We start from the raw sequence: 17826 nt of genomic DNA, 5'->3' as shown, positions 1-17826 counted from the left end.
TTTCCTTACCACTTCTCTATAAGTGATTCATCACAAATGCATCACACTGCACCTAACAGTATAGAACATTTCCTGTCACTACTATATATCTACTCCCGATCTGGCTCCAACATCATTTGGAGCCAGATCCTGAAACACAGTTCCTGAAACCTGAATCCTTGCCCGGATTTTATCCACTTCAGATAACCTTATAAAGTATGGATTTTGATTGTTTTTTTATGGTGAATATAATAAAAGAGAATTTATCTTCATTTTAGGTGATCCCAAAACGTCAAGCGGGATGTGTAATATTCACTCAGATATGAATGACATGTATTAATATGTCTCAAGCTGTTAAGTAGCTCTCCTCTCTGCTCTTAGGTTACTGTTAGACTTAATGATGTTAGTTAGATTTGATAACTTTAAAGATACTTGGTCTCCCTCCTGTGCACTTCTTCCAATATGGCAATACCCTTTGTAGTTCACAGGAGAATAATTTCCTGATGCTTTTTTATCTCAGCAATACTCCTTGTGATTATGCAGTAAAGATAAAGTGTAATGGCTTAGATTGAATAAACAGACATCTGGAGTAAAATTTGTGATCCTTTGACACATGAATCAAAAAAAATATTCCAAAATCCAAAGCAATAAAAAGACAAAATGTCTATCTGCTGACATGCTTAAGAAGGAAGAAAGCAAAATAGCAAGAGATGAATTTTTTTCATCTTAGTGCTGCAGAGAATAAAGAATCAAGGATTTATATTTTAAAAAGCAGTTCAAAGAAACTGGAGATCACAAGATATTTATTTAGAAATCAGATGGGCAGAAAAAAAGAAAGTAAAGCAAAAATTTAATGGAAAAAAATATAAAGTGATTGTACAAATATATGGAATAACTGCACAGGCAATTCTTGGGTTACAGCTAGCAGCTGGGACCAGAATTTCTGTCGCTAAGTGATAGTCATAAAGCAGTGTCATGTGACCACGCTGCTTAGCAACAACAATCCCCGCAGTCCTGGTTGTTGTCATAACTCCAGGACTGTGCATATCATGAAATGGGAAATGCCAGAGTCCCAGGCAAGCATGCCAGTGGGTGAGAGCTGTGGGAGGACTACTGCAGACAGGCTCAAAGGGGGTTGCAAGTGGCACTCATAATTTGATCATGTGACCGTAGGGGTGCTGCAACAGCCAAGTTTCAGGACTAGTCATTAAGTCTATTTTTTTAAGCACCATCATAACTTTGGTCACTGAACAAATGGATACAACCCTAGGACTACCTCCACCAAACGAAAGAAATTTTTAAAAATCCCTAAACAAATTATATATATACATCTTGAGTTTGGTGCACCCTGTCGGCCCAAATATGGGAGAGAGAGAAGTCTTTTGCCTGTATCAGCTCAAACTAGAGCCATCCACAGGCAGCAGTCGCAACTGCGACATCATATGTGTTTTTCAAAATTTGGATTGCTAACAAAGAATTAAGGGAGAACTGGAATAGCCATTTCAAACTTTTTAGTTCTTTTCAACCAGACATACCCTTCTGAGATTCGAACCTGGGCTGTCTGCATGTTAAGCAGATGTATTAACCTCTAATTCTTCTCCCCTGTCTCATAGCTGACAAAGTGAGAAAGAGCCTGTGGCCTAGAGGTTAATACATCTGCTTAACATGCAGACAGCCCAGGTTCGAATCTCAGAAGGGTATGTCTGGTTGAAAAGAACTAAAAAGTTTGAAATGGCTATTCCAGTTCTCCCTTAATTCTTTGTTAGCAATCCAAATTTTGAAAATATATATATATACATATATATGTATATAAAGGTTTGCTTACTGGAGTTGTCATGCATTCTAGTAAGTGAAAATATTGCAACAAATTATATTGCAGGAATTGATGAAATGCCAGCTGCTTAAAGCCTTGTAAGGTAGCGCAGTTGGTTACCAGTGGTTTGTAAGCAGTTATGGAAAACACAGCAGTGACTAAGGGAATGCCATACTAGAGGAGTTCAGACTTCCAAACAATTGCACTTATCACATGTGAGAAAAATAATGCTAAATATTTCAGAGTCATAGGGTTGGAAGGGAACTTCGAGGTCTTCTAGTCCAACACTCTACCCAAAGCATACCATTTCAGACAAATGGTTATCCAATCATTTCTTGAAAACCTCAGTCAGTAGTCACTGTTTAATTGTTCTGTCAGGAAATTTGTTTCTTGTCCTACCTCAGGTGGTATGGAGAATAAATCAACGACCTCCTCCCTAGGGCAGCCCTTCAAGTTTTGAAAGATTGCTATCATGTTTCCCTTCATTTTCTCTCCATTAAGCTAAACATGGCCTTTAGCTATTCTTCATTGGCTTTAGTCTCCAGACACCTTATAATCTTTGTTGCTCTTCTCTGCATACTTTCTAGGATCTTTTTTTGTATTGTGGTGACCAGACCTCCTCATAGTATTCCAAATGTGGCTTCACCAGTGTCAGCTATTCTGTATTTCATGCTTATTAATGGAAGTTGTAGGGACTTTGAGAGTTCCTATGACCATATCATAGCTGGATTCACCATAATGCAGGCAGGGGTAACTGAATAAAGACTACTGTTCTAAATTTTAAGAGAGCTGACATTCACAAATTTAAGAGGGAAAAAAAAGTAAGGTTTCTATGGAATCTGCCAAAAAATAACAAAAAAAGTTTCTTTTGTGGAGCAAAAGGAAAAGTCAAAGAAATAGTTGGTCCAGTAATGGGGGAAGATGGAAAGAAGATGACAGCCAATAGGGAGGAAGTGGAATTGCTCAATTCTTTTGCAGCTCTAATTTTTTTAAAAAAACAAATAGTCCAATCTGTTAAAAGCAGCACTGTGGGAGACAGAAGAGGAATGCAGGTTAAGACAGGTAAGGAATTGGTTAGAGAATTCCTAGTTGCTCTGAATGAGTTCAAATCTGCTGGACTGGATGGTTTATATCCCAGGATATTGAAGGGGATGGAAGATTCCTAACATGAACAGCTAACAACTTTTATTATCCAAAGGTGGAGGAGGGAACAAGTTGTCAGTAACCTGTTCAATCTCCCACTTGTTGCAGAGTTCGTTTCCTAATTGATATCAGAGTAGCTAAAGTCCCCCATTACTATACTGTTTGGATGCAGCTGATTTACAAAAAGTTTATTTATTTCCTCTGCTTGGTTGTGTGGCCTGTAGTACTGTGGTCATTTATTCCATATGCTCTTTAAAAACAAAAGAAACTTATTCATAATTTCTCCTTTCAATAGCTATTTTAAAGGAATGCAGCCAGATTATTAAACAGATCAGAAATCATTTGAACTGGATTCATTGCTTATTTTATTCTGTTCCTCCGGTGACAAAAAGGTGCACATTCTTGGACGACTGAAGCATTTGGGCTGCCCGCTCAACACCCACCACAGCAGCCAACCTCTGGGCATCATATTTGGAGTAAAATGCAGTACAGGTCAAGGTAGCCTCTTCCTCCATGCCTGCTAATTTTACCATATTGCAGATCTCACTATAGAAATGTGGATAGGTTGGCAGTTCATAAAAAATAAGGTTCCTGATGCCTCTAATGGAATACCTGGATAAAAAAAATAATACATGATTCCTCAAAAATATAAGCAGTATTTTCTAGAATTTAAAATAACTGCACTTTAATTAAAAAGATCAGAAGTCACAATGCCAGATCCAACAATTTCAAAAAACACAAACTCTCCCTCCCTCTCTCCTTCATTCCTAGCTAATGTATATTTACAATCCATTTTAGCATTAAGAAAGTTAAAGGTACACCGCCGAGAAATAGAACACCCTAAATATTAGCAGGAGACTGTGAAACTCTTGTCTTCTTTCCCAGATGAATCCTGCTACCAAAGTACACTAAAATATTGTCAATTTTTGGCTTCATCTTTTTCCAAAATAAAAGCTAAATAACTACTGTAAGTCTCCACTAGGATTCATTTTACATATTCAAAATAGTCAAATTTGCCCGTGCTTTCTGCAGAGATGATGCTACCATTTCCTATAGTTTCTATAGCTATTGTTACCTCAGCAAGCTTTGGGCCCCACGTGGTTCTCATCTTTGCCATGTAATTTATTGCATGCCAGAACTGGTGTCTATATAAGATAGGCTTTTATCAGCATCAGTTTCTTCTCTTCCATCCAAATCTATTGGTATGCATAGCTTCCTCAATTACCCATCCTGTTAGATCCAGGAGGAGCGTCATCTTTACGTCCCATCCATAAGAGAGTACCATCTAGCAGTGTTTCTCAACCTTGACAATTTTAAGGCATGTGGACTTCAACTCCCAGAATTCCACAGCCAGCAATGCTGGCTGTGGAATTATGGGAGTTGAAGTCCACATGCCTTAAAATTGTCAAGGTTGAGAAACACTGATCTAGCAGGAACTAGGAGGTACTTTTCTGCCATGGAGCCCACTCTTTAGAATATCTCCTTCCCCCCATTGATCACAAGATCATAAAACTTGCCTTTACTATCAAGTCAGAGGTCCTAATAGAGTGGGTGAGCCTGCTGTCTGGTTATACTGATTGTGCAGTGTTTGATTATTCTCAGCTGTTATTTTATGCTGTGTTATGTTATTTGTCTTAATCATTGGTTATGTTTATATTTTGTTTTATTAGCTGCCTAGAGACATGCATATGAGATGGGTGATCCTATAAATATATTAAACAAATAAACCAACTAATACTTGCTATGCTATGATACAGTTATGCATGTTGTTGAACTATAAGCTTTCATTTCCATTTAGGAAAGAAAAAAATTCTCAACTTATCATCATGTGCTTGTTACTAGAGAACTTAGAACTGAGAAATCTCCAGGCTTTAATTAGTTTCAAACATACTGTCCACATGCTCTGCCATTTTCAGCAGACTGTTTCAGAAAGTGATAAATATGTCACATTATTCCTACAATCACAGATTAATCACTTATCATCTTTATGATTCACAAACCTCCTTAGCAAGCTGCCATCCACCTAATTTATAATGTTGGTTCAAGACATAAAAATGAATCGTGTATCGTATTTTTATCACTGGGCAATAATTTCTAGACTATATTTTGTTTAGTACTGGAAAGAAAAAAGGAAGATTTATATCTAAGAAATATTAGCTTTTAATACTTTCAGAATTGAAACTATCGCCTATAGGAACTTATCTGTAACTAAATGTATAGTCTTTGGGAACTTGTCTGTTTTTTATAAAATGCAATATAGATAGTAAGAAATAATATGACAATTTATTTAAAATAACTATAATTACAATTTCCCATTTTCCTCTTATTTTGAAAGAATGGACTCTATGTCAACCCAACTCACCTTTTATAAAAATGGAATCGCTCTGTGATAATTAGGAATTGTTTTTCTCCACTCAGGAATAAATGTCTTGCCCTACAAATGCCAGATTTACTGGTGTATTCACAAATGTGTGCAAAATTGAGTTCTTCCTTCTTGAAATAATTCCGAAGCCGCACGTAATCAAAATAGGATGGAACATAGATAAGTGTGTGTGTCATGATTGCATCCCGGTACTCAGGTAACACTTTGTCAATGAAAAAGTTAAACCTGGTTAAGAAATACAAATGATAAGCTGATTGGTTTCAAAATTTAATTTCTAATTCATATGTAATTTTCAGAATTCTCAGCTAGAAGTACCAAGGCAAATCCTAATTTATCTGGAGAGCATATATGGAACAAATGCCAAACATTTTAATCTCCACCAATTCATATACATCAGGTCTTTCATTTTCCTCAAATGCAGTGCCACTACATATATTTTGTCAGCCAGAATCAGGAAATTAAAACTTCAAAAATAACTGGGAAGAAACAACACTATGGGGGAGTTCTGTTCAGGTTTCCTCCCATCACCCATTTTCCATCAGTTGGCATTCATTGTCCACTAAGCAAGCTCCATTCTCATGAGGTACTGAAGGCAGGGGATCCCGCTTTAGAATTTTTAAAATATTTGTTTTTACTACTGCAAAATTTAACCCCCTCTATACCTGCTAACACCCTCACTCTTTAATATGTGAATGGCATATTTTTTGTTAGAACTAGTTCTTCCTATACAGAACAATTTATTATCATGTAGCACAGCAGCATTCAATGCAAGCAATCCAGACCTTTATATTATACAACATCACAATTATATTTTAAAACCTCAATATTTTCTTGCACAGTACACTCCAGCAAATATGTAGCTGCCATCCATAGCTCAGAGCATTAAAGAAGTACATACCTCGCATCTATTACAGAAACACAGCTGTCAGCTTCTAGTTTCCGAAAAACATGAGGAAGCTGTACTACAACATGACTAATTGACCCTGTCAAGGGTACATTCCTTACAGCTGCCTGCAAGAAACAATTGAAACTCTGTGAAATAAAATTAACATTTGATTGGAGTGTTACATCCAAATATTCGCTCAAGAAAATAAAAAATGGTTTAATGAACCAGAATAATCTAATCTAGAAACTGGCATCTAACAATGACTTGTTAGATCTCTTAGAAGCAAGCCAGGAAGATATGGTAAGGGTGATAGCCAATTATCTGCTATTCAGAATTACTACTGCTTATGAACATGGGAGTCTTTATTGAACTGTCATGAATATTAATTACTAATTCTTTATAATTCTCTGAGAATTTGCCAAATCTCTTTACAACCTTTTCAACTAGTTTATAATTTCATGGTAAAGGATAGCATTTTTTAAAAAATCAATCAATAATTATCTGATAGGTGGGAACTATAGGAACTGATGTCCTGCACATCTGAAGGGCATGAGGAAGGAAACATAATCCTGCTTTAGATAATCCTCAATAGTAGGCATGGCTTCAAATTTCATTACTTCTCCCTCCCAAGATAAGCAGAAAGAGATTTTCTTTGCAAACATTTCTATTTTACTTGTAGTACTAAACTACTTGAAATATTATAGTAGTTAAAGTTTTACATCCCTATTTAAGCAGCTATTTTTCCACTGTGAAAAGATGCCAAATAAGTGATGTTATGCAATGTATTGTTCTCAGATGTGATAACAGAAATCAATTTAGTTGGTGTTAAAAAAGTTCTGATCAAATCAGGAAGAAATGATCTACTGTATATCATCAATCAGCACAGTGGCATGTGTTAAATATCAGACGTAGGGATGTGTGATACAGCTAGATGTATATGAGTTACCATTATGGGATACAGAGATTCAATAGAAAGGCTCTTCCCAGTCTCCCACAGCAAGCTGCTGCCACCTCTCAGAACTGCTTCCCTCTCCACAGATAAAAGTAGCAACCGACAGAAACATTGTTTGGGAACATTAAACCAGGTGAAATATAATGCACACATGTCTCTGCAGTTTTCTTGCAAGTTTTCAGAAGTGGTTTGCCATTGTTTTCTTCCTAGGCTGTGTGTGTGTAACTGGCCTAAAATCATCCAACTGGTTTTGTCCCTATGGTGGGACTAGAACTCATGGAATATCTATTTCTAGCCTGGTGTTTTTATCCACTACACCAAACAAGGTTTCAGAAAGTTATATATTGGCCTGAACATTTCTTACTACTACTTCCACTTTTAATAATACTTGATGGTTATGATGAGAGCCCAACATATACTCTTCCAAACATTTCAGTGGTTACTGTTATATCTGTGAACTAACCTGCCCCTTGTAATTGAAGCAATGCTTATTGAAGATAGAACTGATCTGAGGATGATGGAGGGCACTGAAGAGAAGTGTCTGCCGATAATACTTGGACCAGTTATTCAGACTGGACATTCGTACTCGTGAAAAATCCACCCCATGAGATTCCAAAGGTAATAGATTAATGTGGTTAATCAGGTGCTGCAGGCAGAATAATGGTTAAAACATAGTAAGAACATATCATTGTATTTCAATGTACAGAAAAAGGAAAACAAAGAACCTCTCCCAAAGTCCATGTATTGCATGAAAGAAGAGAAAAATAATTTGAATGGTTGTTTGGCACATTAAACTAGATAAGGACACCAATTGCTTTGATGGTATAGATCAAAACTCTACTCTACTGCAAAGAGTTTTAATTTTTTTTCTCAGACCTCACTTAATCAACACTGAAGACAGCATCCAAAAGATTAAAGATATCTATTGCTACAAAATATCCTAGTGTCTTGGTGTCCATAGTAGTGTTTCTCAACCTTGGCAATTTTAAGATATGTGGATTTCAACTTCCAGAATTCCTCAGATAGCTAGAAATACTGATCTACAGAAACATGATTCATGTTTAATGCAGTTTTGGAAAGTGTAACAAAAAATATTTTAGCTGGTGCTGTTGATCCTCAACCAATCAACAAAAAAACAATTTAGACCACAGGGAAAGTAAAAAGCCTTTTCCATTTTTTTCCCCATATTTCCTATGATTTTCAGCAGTATTGTGCAGACCTCCTCTCGGGCCCACACAAAAGCACTCCCTATAATTTTCTAGCACAGAAGCCTTCAGCAATGCTTATCATTAAAATTATATACATTTTCAGAAAACATTATGGAACATTTCATTCAAACAAAAAACAGTTAAAGACCTAAACTGTAGCCTCCGTGTGAGGCATTTCACATCTGGTTGTTATAGTTACACAGCATACTCTAGTGAAAAAAAAGTGAAAAGGGATTACCAAAACATGCTCCCAGTTTTGCATCAGGTAAATGTCAGCTTCATCAATTATAAGAATTTCTATTGAGGAGAGGAAATCATAGTCTCGCTTGTTCTCCCCTTCAGCTCCTATCACAGTTCTCAGGCCAAGGGGAGAGGCAATGATAATGTCCGAGGAGTAAAATGGGGCATACAACCGCATGCTCTTCTGAAGAACCGCAACACCTGTCCAGATGCAATACACACATATCAGCCAGTCCCTGATTATACATTTAACCATAGGATTTTTGGTTACAATATCCCATAAGAGTCAAGGGAAATTTCTGCCATTTGTGACAGGCAAAAGGGACTCTAAGAGACTCCCATAGGATCAGGCAATCTGAGGCCTTCCAAATGTTCTGGAACAATTCTCATCTACTCTGGTCAGAATGGCCTAATGAATTGAGGAAAGTATGCAAAATATTTGGAGGATAGTAGGTTGCTATCCTGGGGCTACAAGCATCATGTGAAGAGAGCCCTCAAGAAGCTACTGATTTATCCAATTAATCGCCCTTTGGGAATTTTACAGTAGATGAGCCATTCTTAAGGCAAAATGTTAACATGAAGGTTATAATGAAGCCCTTTTAAGAATGACACAAAACTGGATTCACAAAGATTGGCCCCTCAGAAAAACTCAATAAAAGAAAAACAAAACAAAAACTGGATTTAGTATTTTAAACCATAATAAAAGAGGCTGGTGCACGCCAGTCATTCCTTCCTACTATGAAGGTAGATTAACTCAGTTACTTGAACCTGAGATCAGAGACCAGATTTCTTGTTCAAAATTACCTACGAATCCTGGCTTATGTATTATATATTTATTAACATTTACCCAGATTTCATTTTAACTGTAACTTCTATTACTGTACCCTACAAACAGAATACAAAGTAGAAACAATCTTTAAAGCAGAGTACAAACTATAAAATTGAAACCACAGCAGTATCAAAAGATATAAAAATATTAAATGTTACCTATCCTGAAATGGTCATCAATGTTTCCAGAAAAGATGGCTTCATAATCTTCAGGCCTTTTCAGATTTGGTGGCTTCTCTTCTGGGTTTGAACCAAATTCCCCTTTAAACCGTTTTTTATTACTTACATCAATTTTCTTTTGACTTGCCGATTCAAGGAGAGCAATTAAAATATGGATTACACGTAAAGCAGATTCTCTGAAGGGTACCACCATCAACACCTTGTCAGGAAAATGCAAATTTAATTATTCTATTATTTAAATGCATGATGTTTTCCTAACTTTGAGGGCGGGGGCAGTTAGGGGGAAACTGTAAACATTCTTATCTATCACTTTCAATTTTAAAAAATGCTATATTCTTATTTAGTGTGATCTGTAAGGACACTGCAAGTCTATTTAGTTGGCTGCATTTTCAGCTAGCTGCAGTGGAGACTCTCATTTTAAGATATTGATAAAGGTATGGTTTTCAGACGATGAACATATATTTTCACCTTTGGTCTGGTGAGACCTTGATCCCTGAAAGCATCCTCATCCATTCCAGCTTCTTGGTCCCGTCGCTTGGCATTGTTGCCAAGCACCTGCGTGTTAGCCTTCAAGACATGGTTCAAGGCATGCAGGCAATAGACATGCCGCACTTCTTCCCCATTTTTTAAAGCAGTCCTTCCTGGATAAAACAAATCTTTGTATGAATTCATTATCCAGAAGAGCTCTTGCTGTAATGGGCTAAATAGCTGGTCTTTTGATTTTGTCTGAGCAGAAAGCAACTGTCTGTTCACTTTGGGCCAAGTTGACTTCAAAGGTTTGCAAAGATGAAGGTGTTCCAGATCAACTTCTTTACTTGGATTAATCACTCCAAATTTCTCCAACTTGGAAGAAAAATTTAATTGCCCCAGTACTGGCCACTGACAGAAGAAAAAGAAAAACTAAAATAAAAATAAAGCAACAGAACTTTGGCTCAGCCTCCCCTGAATGATGAAACCCTGAGCTGTATAGGGTATCGACGGAGTGGTCCAAGACATCAAGGGTGTCAACATGGCATCCACAACCAAGCAACCAAAAGGTGTTGTTTGGGGCCCCTTCCCTGTAAGACACTCCTGAACCCATTCCTCTCCCTGCAATCTCCTGCTTGTCTCAAAATATAAGAGTACACAATCTGAGACGCAAGGCTGCAAACGATATTCAAAACAGGATGCCATGTTATAACATTAATGTGGCAGAACAAGGACATTCACAAATAACAAGGGCAGTAATCATAACAATTGTACTTAATACATTCTCTCCTCCACCCCTCCCCCAGTCCTGTCCCATCTATTTTTCTGGAACCAACTTCAGCAGCTACTCAAAGAACAACTACAGACCCTTCCCTGATTTTGAAACGGCTCATGGATACGTTACCTCAACTTGGCTGGTCAATTTTGAGCACACAACACTTTTATCTATTTGTTTTTCTTCCAGCTCTTCATCCATGTGGCATTTAAATGGATCTGTGTCAAGAAACAAACATATGATTCTGACTGACTGTTTCAGAAACTGAAATTAGGATTTAGTTTGCAAGCACTTACTGTAAAAGAAGGTGAAAAAGATGATTAGATGATTCTATCAGTTATTCCAAACTATCCAATAGAAAAGAATATACAGTATGTGGCTGAGGGTTGAACTGTGGAGTCCTTGGTGTTCTCTGAACTTGGTTGTTTGCTTGCAGACATTACATTATCCAAATAGGTAACACCATCAGTGCGAGTGTGTGGTAACCCCCCCAACACACACACAGAAACACACACACACAGGCAAGGCAGACTATTGTTTATAAACAGGCAGTAAACCCTTAGATTGAAGAAGTATTGGGTGGGATCCCTTGGATAGAAATTCTCAAATTAAAGGGAACACAAGAGAGTTGATAATTTTTCAAAACAAGATACTGAAGTATAATTATACACCAGTCCAAAGAGGAAAACAAATGAACAAGTGGCAGTTTAGCAAACCTTGTGGTTGTATATGAGATTTTCAACTGAGCTAAGAGTTAAAAGGGATATGTATAGAAAACAGAACATGGGGATAATTATCAAGTAGGTGATTGAAGGGGAGAGGACCCACCAGGGTGAATAAAGAGACATTCTAACTTAGAGCTGTTTGGGGGAGGAAATGTCTGAGATCAAACCCTTAGGTCTATATCTGCCATTTCTCAAGGAAAGGCAGAAGATCTGGCAAGATTCTTATAATATAGATGATCAACAATAGCATTTATGGGCCTATCCAAGAGTGGTTCTGGTTTCTTGTGTGTAACAGTGTCTCAGTAAATAGCTAATAAAAGAGAATATTGGAAAGACCAACATAAAAAGGGAGTTTAGGCTCTCAAGTGAAGCTAAAAGCAACAAAAAAGGGCTTATTGGCTATATCAGTGGTAAAAGAAAGAAGAGGTGGACCCACTGCTAGAAGATAATTTTGACAGAAATAAGTAGACAAACTGACAAAAACACTAACCCAAGATAATAAAGAGATTGTTACGGCTTCTATGAACAAGTTTGGGTCTCAAGGACCAGACCACTTAGTAAATGTTTAAACTCCAATTCATAAATTGCAGAATCCTGGTTTAAGAAATACACAAGTCAATTTACAAATAGTCTTCCTTCCGTTTGTGTTAATTTTTTTAAAAAATCAAAAACTATGACATTACCATCTGTTACTTTTGCAGAAGGTGTTCTGTCTTTTAAATCTGTAGTGGGATCATCACATTCTTCATCTATAAAATTGGTTTCCAGATTAAACTCAAGTTCAAGTTGGACATCTGTACATTCTTCAGCAGCTTCACACTGTAAATCATGGAGAGCACCCGAACCTGTAGGCTCTGTTTCACTGTTTTCCACTAGGGATGTTTCTTTATTTAGAGCAAACAAAAAGAAAAAGAGAAACAGGTTGCATTTGTTCAAGAGCCAAAGTCCATGAATGGTTTGAGATCAGCAACTTGAGGTTCCTTTTAGAATGTAAGTGTAAACTTCCTTTTAATCTTAAATCGATTAATACAACAGTGATAATTCTTAATAGCTTTTTCCTCTAAGAAATTACCTCCCTCCTTGTTTTCTGCCTTCTTCCCTTTAGATCAATGTTCATCAATGGAGAGATGAAAGATGAGTTGAACTACATCTCCCAGTATTCCAAGCACTGTAAGTATTGTAAGTATTTCCCTTATAGGCTCTGAAAGATAAGAACTGCAGCCCAACACAAAGAACCAAGCTATGCAGATCACCTTCAGATTAACTAAGGTGATCAAGACTTGTCCAAGGAGATTCTCAATCACCCAGGTCAAGATTGTCCCAAAGGTGCTTTTTCAAAAGGAAACAGGAAAAAAACAAAGAAAGTCCAGTTGCCTTTGAAAAAGCATCTTTGGCTTACCAGACTTGAGATGCAAAAGTCCAACTAATCACTGCATGGGATGAAAGAGTTAAAGTTTTCTGTATGCCTTGGCTGCCATCTAATGGATTTTAAAGCCCTAACAACTAGAACTAAACAGTGATTGAATCTGTTTTATTATTATATAGGGCTATCCAGTGATTATTATACAGGAGTCACAAATACTAAGAACCTCTTTTTATCAACTAACAGTCATCCATATTTTTGTACCACAGATCTCATAGTCCTATTAATGTATCTACCTCCTAAATAATTTACCCAGTTTCTCCCTTTCAAACTATTTTCGTGTTAGGCACAAATATTAAAAAGCAAGCCCTACTGAAAATAATGCAATTTATGTATAAATATGCACTATATTGCAATGCTTGTCTTAAAATACTACTTTCAATTTTCAGTCCTGCAACTGGAATATTGATAGGAAGAAGCCAATTCTTGACTGCCTATTGGAATTTCTTGGAAATAAGTGTCTATTATTGAAATGAAATGCCCTTTGTCAGATTTAATAGTTGATTTATTTGGAAAATAATAATAATACAATAATAATAAATCTAGGATACTTCATTGCTCCCTATTCCATGGATTTTCATATAATTAGCTGCAAGCAAATCCAGAACTTTCCTGTTTCTTGCAATATTTCATTTTTATTTTGGAATACATTGATCTGCCCCCTCTGGGATGGTTAATCCCTTTACAGAAATAAGTGTTAAAACAGAAAGTGTTCTTATGCATCCATTTGGAATCCCTTAGAAACTAACACATGTAACAAAACAAAACAAACAGGATTACCTGATTCTTGGTGAGGCACTTTTATTTCATTGTCGTCATCCTCCATTTCTTTCTCATCCCCAAGCTCGTCACTGTCCACTTCTGTATCTTCTTGGGAACTATCTGATTCATCTCCTTCATCCTCATTGTCTGAACAGACAGATGTTTTTAATGTGGCCAGTAGTTTGTGATACACCGGGATTTGTTCTGAATCACTCTCTGCATCATTTTCTGAGCTGGACTGCTCAGAATTTTCATTCTAATAATGGAAATGAAAAAATATTCCAGTATGTACACTATACAATATAAACACATGACATTCTATGCAGGTTCACAATATTAGTAGCCTATCCTAGAAATGGATAACCTGTTCCAGATAGTGTTCCAGATGTTGATGAAATTCAGCTTTCAGCAGCAATACTTGCCATGGTCAATTATGAAAGATGTTGGGAAGCCATATCTGGCCTTTGCCAAGCAATTTTAAAACATTATCTATTACAGAGAATTTGCAGGTCAAATCAAAATTATTTTTGATTAACTATGATAACACTGAGCCTAGACCATATGCACAAGATCAACTTTCCCGAAGCAGGAAAATTGTTTATTCCTGTAATCCCCAGACAATATAAGAATAATGGAACTGTTCTCCAACATTGTTAAGAAGACAAATCTATTTTTAACTATTATTTTTAAATTGTCATAGGCAAGCTCTGTAGTTAATAATTCTTTTCTGCTGCCACAAGAATAGTTTTCTCCATTTAGTCAAAGTCATTTTCTGTGACATTAAAAATACAATTTTTAAAAATTGTTAAAATTTAAAACAAAAATACAAACTTCAAAGTGTTTAAACATGTGTGATCTTGCAACCCCAGGATGTATAGCCCTGGTTATAGCAAACTTTGCTGAGAGGGGAGTGGAAATGCCCTTTGAACTCTGCTGCATTATTAATACAATAAATATACAAAACTGTAAAATAATTTGCAATTTACAATGCAAAAAAAAAAAGATTTTGCCATCTGGCATGAAGGCAACCAAAGTAAAGAAAGCACTGGGAACCTTTTACTTCATTAACTGCAAATCTGTTTTACAGAATTAGTGTGCATTATAAGTTTCTCATTAGTAATATAATAAAACAGGGAAATATGATACAAGATAGCAATATTCCTACCAGTTCACAAATCTGAGTTGGTTTTTCTTTCCCAGAAACCCTGAAAAGAAATAATTTAAATTACTTCCATTTCTGTACCTGATAAACCTAAAAATATCACAGGTCATAATAATTGAAATAAGAAAAAGAATGTGTAATTTAGCAAATCAATACCACTGAAATGCATAATGCTGTGTCATATGGTTTTATCTTCTGACTGAACTACAAAGGCCTCCAAAATATGGGAGACCCTATTTGCTGTTTGCACAAGTCCACTATATGGAATTCCACTATATGGCTCATTCATACATGCTGCTTGCTATGGAACAAAGATGATCTACTAACCATTTGAAAAAGACATATCACAGTATTATCACCAAGATTGCTTGTTCAGATTGCTGAAGCAGTCTGATGTTAGCTTCACATGTTCTGGTATGAAAGTGACACAAAACATCTCAAGCAAACAATGCAGGGAACATGGAAAAGAACCCTCAGGATGTCATGGTCAGGGCCGGCAACTTGCTGACTTCCAAGTGGCCAAAATATCTTCTGCCCCATCCCTTCCCATCCAATTTATTATATTTGTATATAGAATATGAATGTGATTCTGGGCAGTGTACAATACTTAAAACAACCCAGTTCCTGGGCATTGCACCTGTATGGTTATCTCATCAGTGTCAGTGAGCTTTATAGGTTTTATTTCCTGGCAAGAACTCTTGGGATTAAGGCAAACATAGTTTAATCTTCTTTCTTGAAAGCATTAGAAATGCGCAAAATGCCTGAACAAAATGATCGTGGAATGAATACCTTATAACAAAGAACCAATGCTTGGATCATACACTTTCAATCTGCTTCTGTAAAGATGAACCACTACTTGCCAACCTTCTCAACTACCTTCAAGAGCACAAGCTGAGACCCTGGGAAACCAGGGTTATATGGTCATGGTTATATGGTTCCTTAGTAGCTTGCTGCAGTCTGGTGATAAAGAGATAAAATTCAACTGCCAATGCAGTTGGCTTTGGGGCAGAGAAAGGGAGGTGTATCTCATTACCGGAGTGCAGCGGGTGGGTGGGTAGTCTACGAAAGTAAGGATATCTTGGCCTTCCTTTCATAGAATAGTATTCTCATTTTTTCCCCCACTATAAATATCACAAGCTTTATTTAGAGTATACTTACAAATACTATTCAATAATAAAAGGGGTAAAGGTTATTGTTTTGTAAACAAATACATTAAATGAAGAGCCCAGGGCTCTTTGGGTTATAAAGTGCAGTTATGTTTTCGTTAACCTACACAATGTGCTAGCATTGTGCCTACCTGAACTAAGCCATTTATGGGTCCACAACTAGCAGAGACTTCTGCTGACAGGGAGTCCCAGGAATATAAATACAAGAGCAGTGTTTCTCAACCTTGACAATTTTAAGGCATGTGGACTTCAACTCCCAGAATTCCACAGCCAGCAAAGCTGGCTGTGGAATTCTGGGAGTTGAAGTCCACATGCCTTAAAATTGTCAAAGTTGAGAAACACTGTACAAGAGGGAAAGAAGCAATAAAGACAGACAATAAAACAGAGAAGGAAGGGTGTCCTCGTCCAGACACGTACTTAATTCCTTGCTACTCGGAACAGACTCACGCAAAATCTGCCTGCTTCTTTGATAGAGAAGGATGCGGAATGGAGAAAGGGAACGTGTCTTACCCGGCACAAATAAAGACTCGGGGGAAATGATGCAATGGGCGCCGTCAGCTCTCAGCTCAGAGGCTATTTTAGAACCCCGCTTACCGATCATAAAAAGGGTGCTCCTCCCCAAAATCCTTGAGGTGCTTCTTCTGCTTCTTACTTAAGTGGCTGATCAGCTGCTGGCGCTGCTGGCGAGCTTTCCTCTTCCCCATCTCGGCAAACTTCCTACTCCGGCTCCCACGTGGTTCCCTTTCTCGAGCCTTTTACGGCCCTAGCCACGCAGTGTCACGTCCTCTTGCGACAGACGCCTCCTGAGATTTGGTTGCCGTAAAGGACTCTTTTGCTTGCTGGGGAATTCTGGGAGTTGAAGTCCACGCGTTTTTAAAACCGTTAAGGTTGAGAAACACCGACTCTCCTCCTACAACTACGACAGTGGGCGGAGTTTCATTTGGGGGTCTTTCTCCGACAAGGATTGGGTTTTCTTTTCAAAATGCTGTGACTTTTATTAAACCCTTTTAATGTTTAATAATAAATGGCTAGTCTAAAGAAAAGAAGAAATAGGGGAGACATGATAGCAGTATTCCAGTATCTGAGGGACTGCCACAAGGAAGAGGGGGTCACTTTGTTCACCAGAGCACCAGAGGGAAGGACGAGAACCAATGGTTGGAAACTGATCAAAGAGAGAAGCAACCTGGTATTAAGGATAAACTTCCTGACAGTGAGGACAATCAACCAGTGGAACAGCTTGCCTCCAGAAATCGTGGGCGCTCCATCACTGGAGATTTTTAAGAAGAGACTAGACAATCACCTGTCTGAGATGGTATAGGTTCTCCTGATTGAGCAGGAGACTGGACTAGAAGACCTCCAAGGTCCTATTCTATTCTATTCTATTCTATTCTATTCTACTCTACTCTACTCTTATTCTTGTTCTATGCCAGTGTTGCTGCATAACTCACTTTTTAGATTGAAACTTCATGAACAAATCTCACCTGTAATATGGATATACACATGTATGGAAAAGCATGTACAAGATTGTGTTGTAAGTGGGTTTCTGGTCCGACCCAATGGAGCTCTGAGACTAAAGTGAAAAAGCTGAATATTTTAGGGAATGCTGGCTCTTATTATGAAGCTATAGATGTTCTGTGTGGGCAGAATATATTACTGGTTGATTAACAGAGGTTTGTGAGGAGGGATAAGCCTCGAATTTTTAGATAAGCATGGGAGCATATCTCGATCATCAG

General features: G+C 37.3%; 1 protein-coding gene across 2 annotated transcripts; it reads right to left on the bottom strand.

Moving 5' to 3' along the window:
• Positions 1-3260: 3260 nt before the first annotated feature.
• On the bottom strand, positions 3261-16836 carry UTP25 (UTP25 small subunit processor component). 2 transcript variants are annotated; one of them, XM_015814781.1, is made up of 12 exons: positions 16688-16836; positions 14931-14970; positions 13784-14021; positions 12264-12464; positions 10985-11073; positions 10081-10491; positions 9592-9811; positions 8603-8805; positions 7620-7802; positions 6217-6329; positions 5298-5543; positions 3261-3547 (listed from the first exon to the last, which is right to left on the bottom strand). In XM_015814781.1, exons 1-12 carry the CDS (start codon positions 16795-16797, stop codon positions 3301-3303), a joined length of 2301 nt encoding a protein of 766 aa, XP_015670267.1. In that variant the 5' UTR covers positions 16798-16836; the 3' UTR covers positions 3261-3300. The 2 variants fall into 2 exon arrangements, with proteins under 2 accessions (XP_015670267.1, XP_015670268.1); XM_015814782.1 differs by lacking the exon at positions 16688-16836 and adding an exon at positions 16604-16622.
• Positions 16837-17826: the final 990 nt, after the last annotated feature.

Source organism: Protobothrops mucrosquamatus, unplaced genomic scaffold (genome assembly GCF_001527695.2).
Source record: "Protobothrops mucrosquamatus isolate PMUCROS unplaced genomic scaffold, P.Mucros_1.0 scaffold285, whole genome shotgun sequence".
Taxonomy (NCBI): Eukaryota; Metazoa; Chordata; class Lepidosauria; order Squamata; family Viperidae; genus Protobothrops; species Protobothrops mucrosquamatus.
Note: the sequence above shows the minus strand (reverse complement) of the source record. Positions and strands in the feature narration are given on the sequence as shown.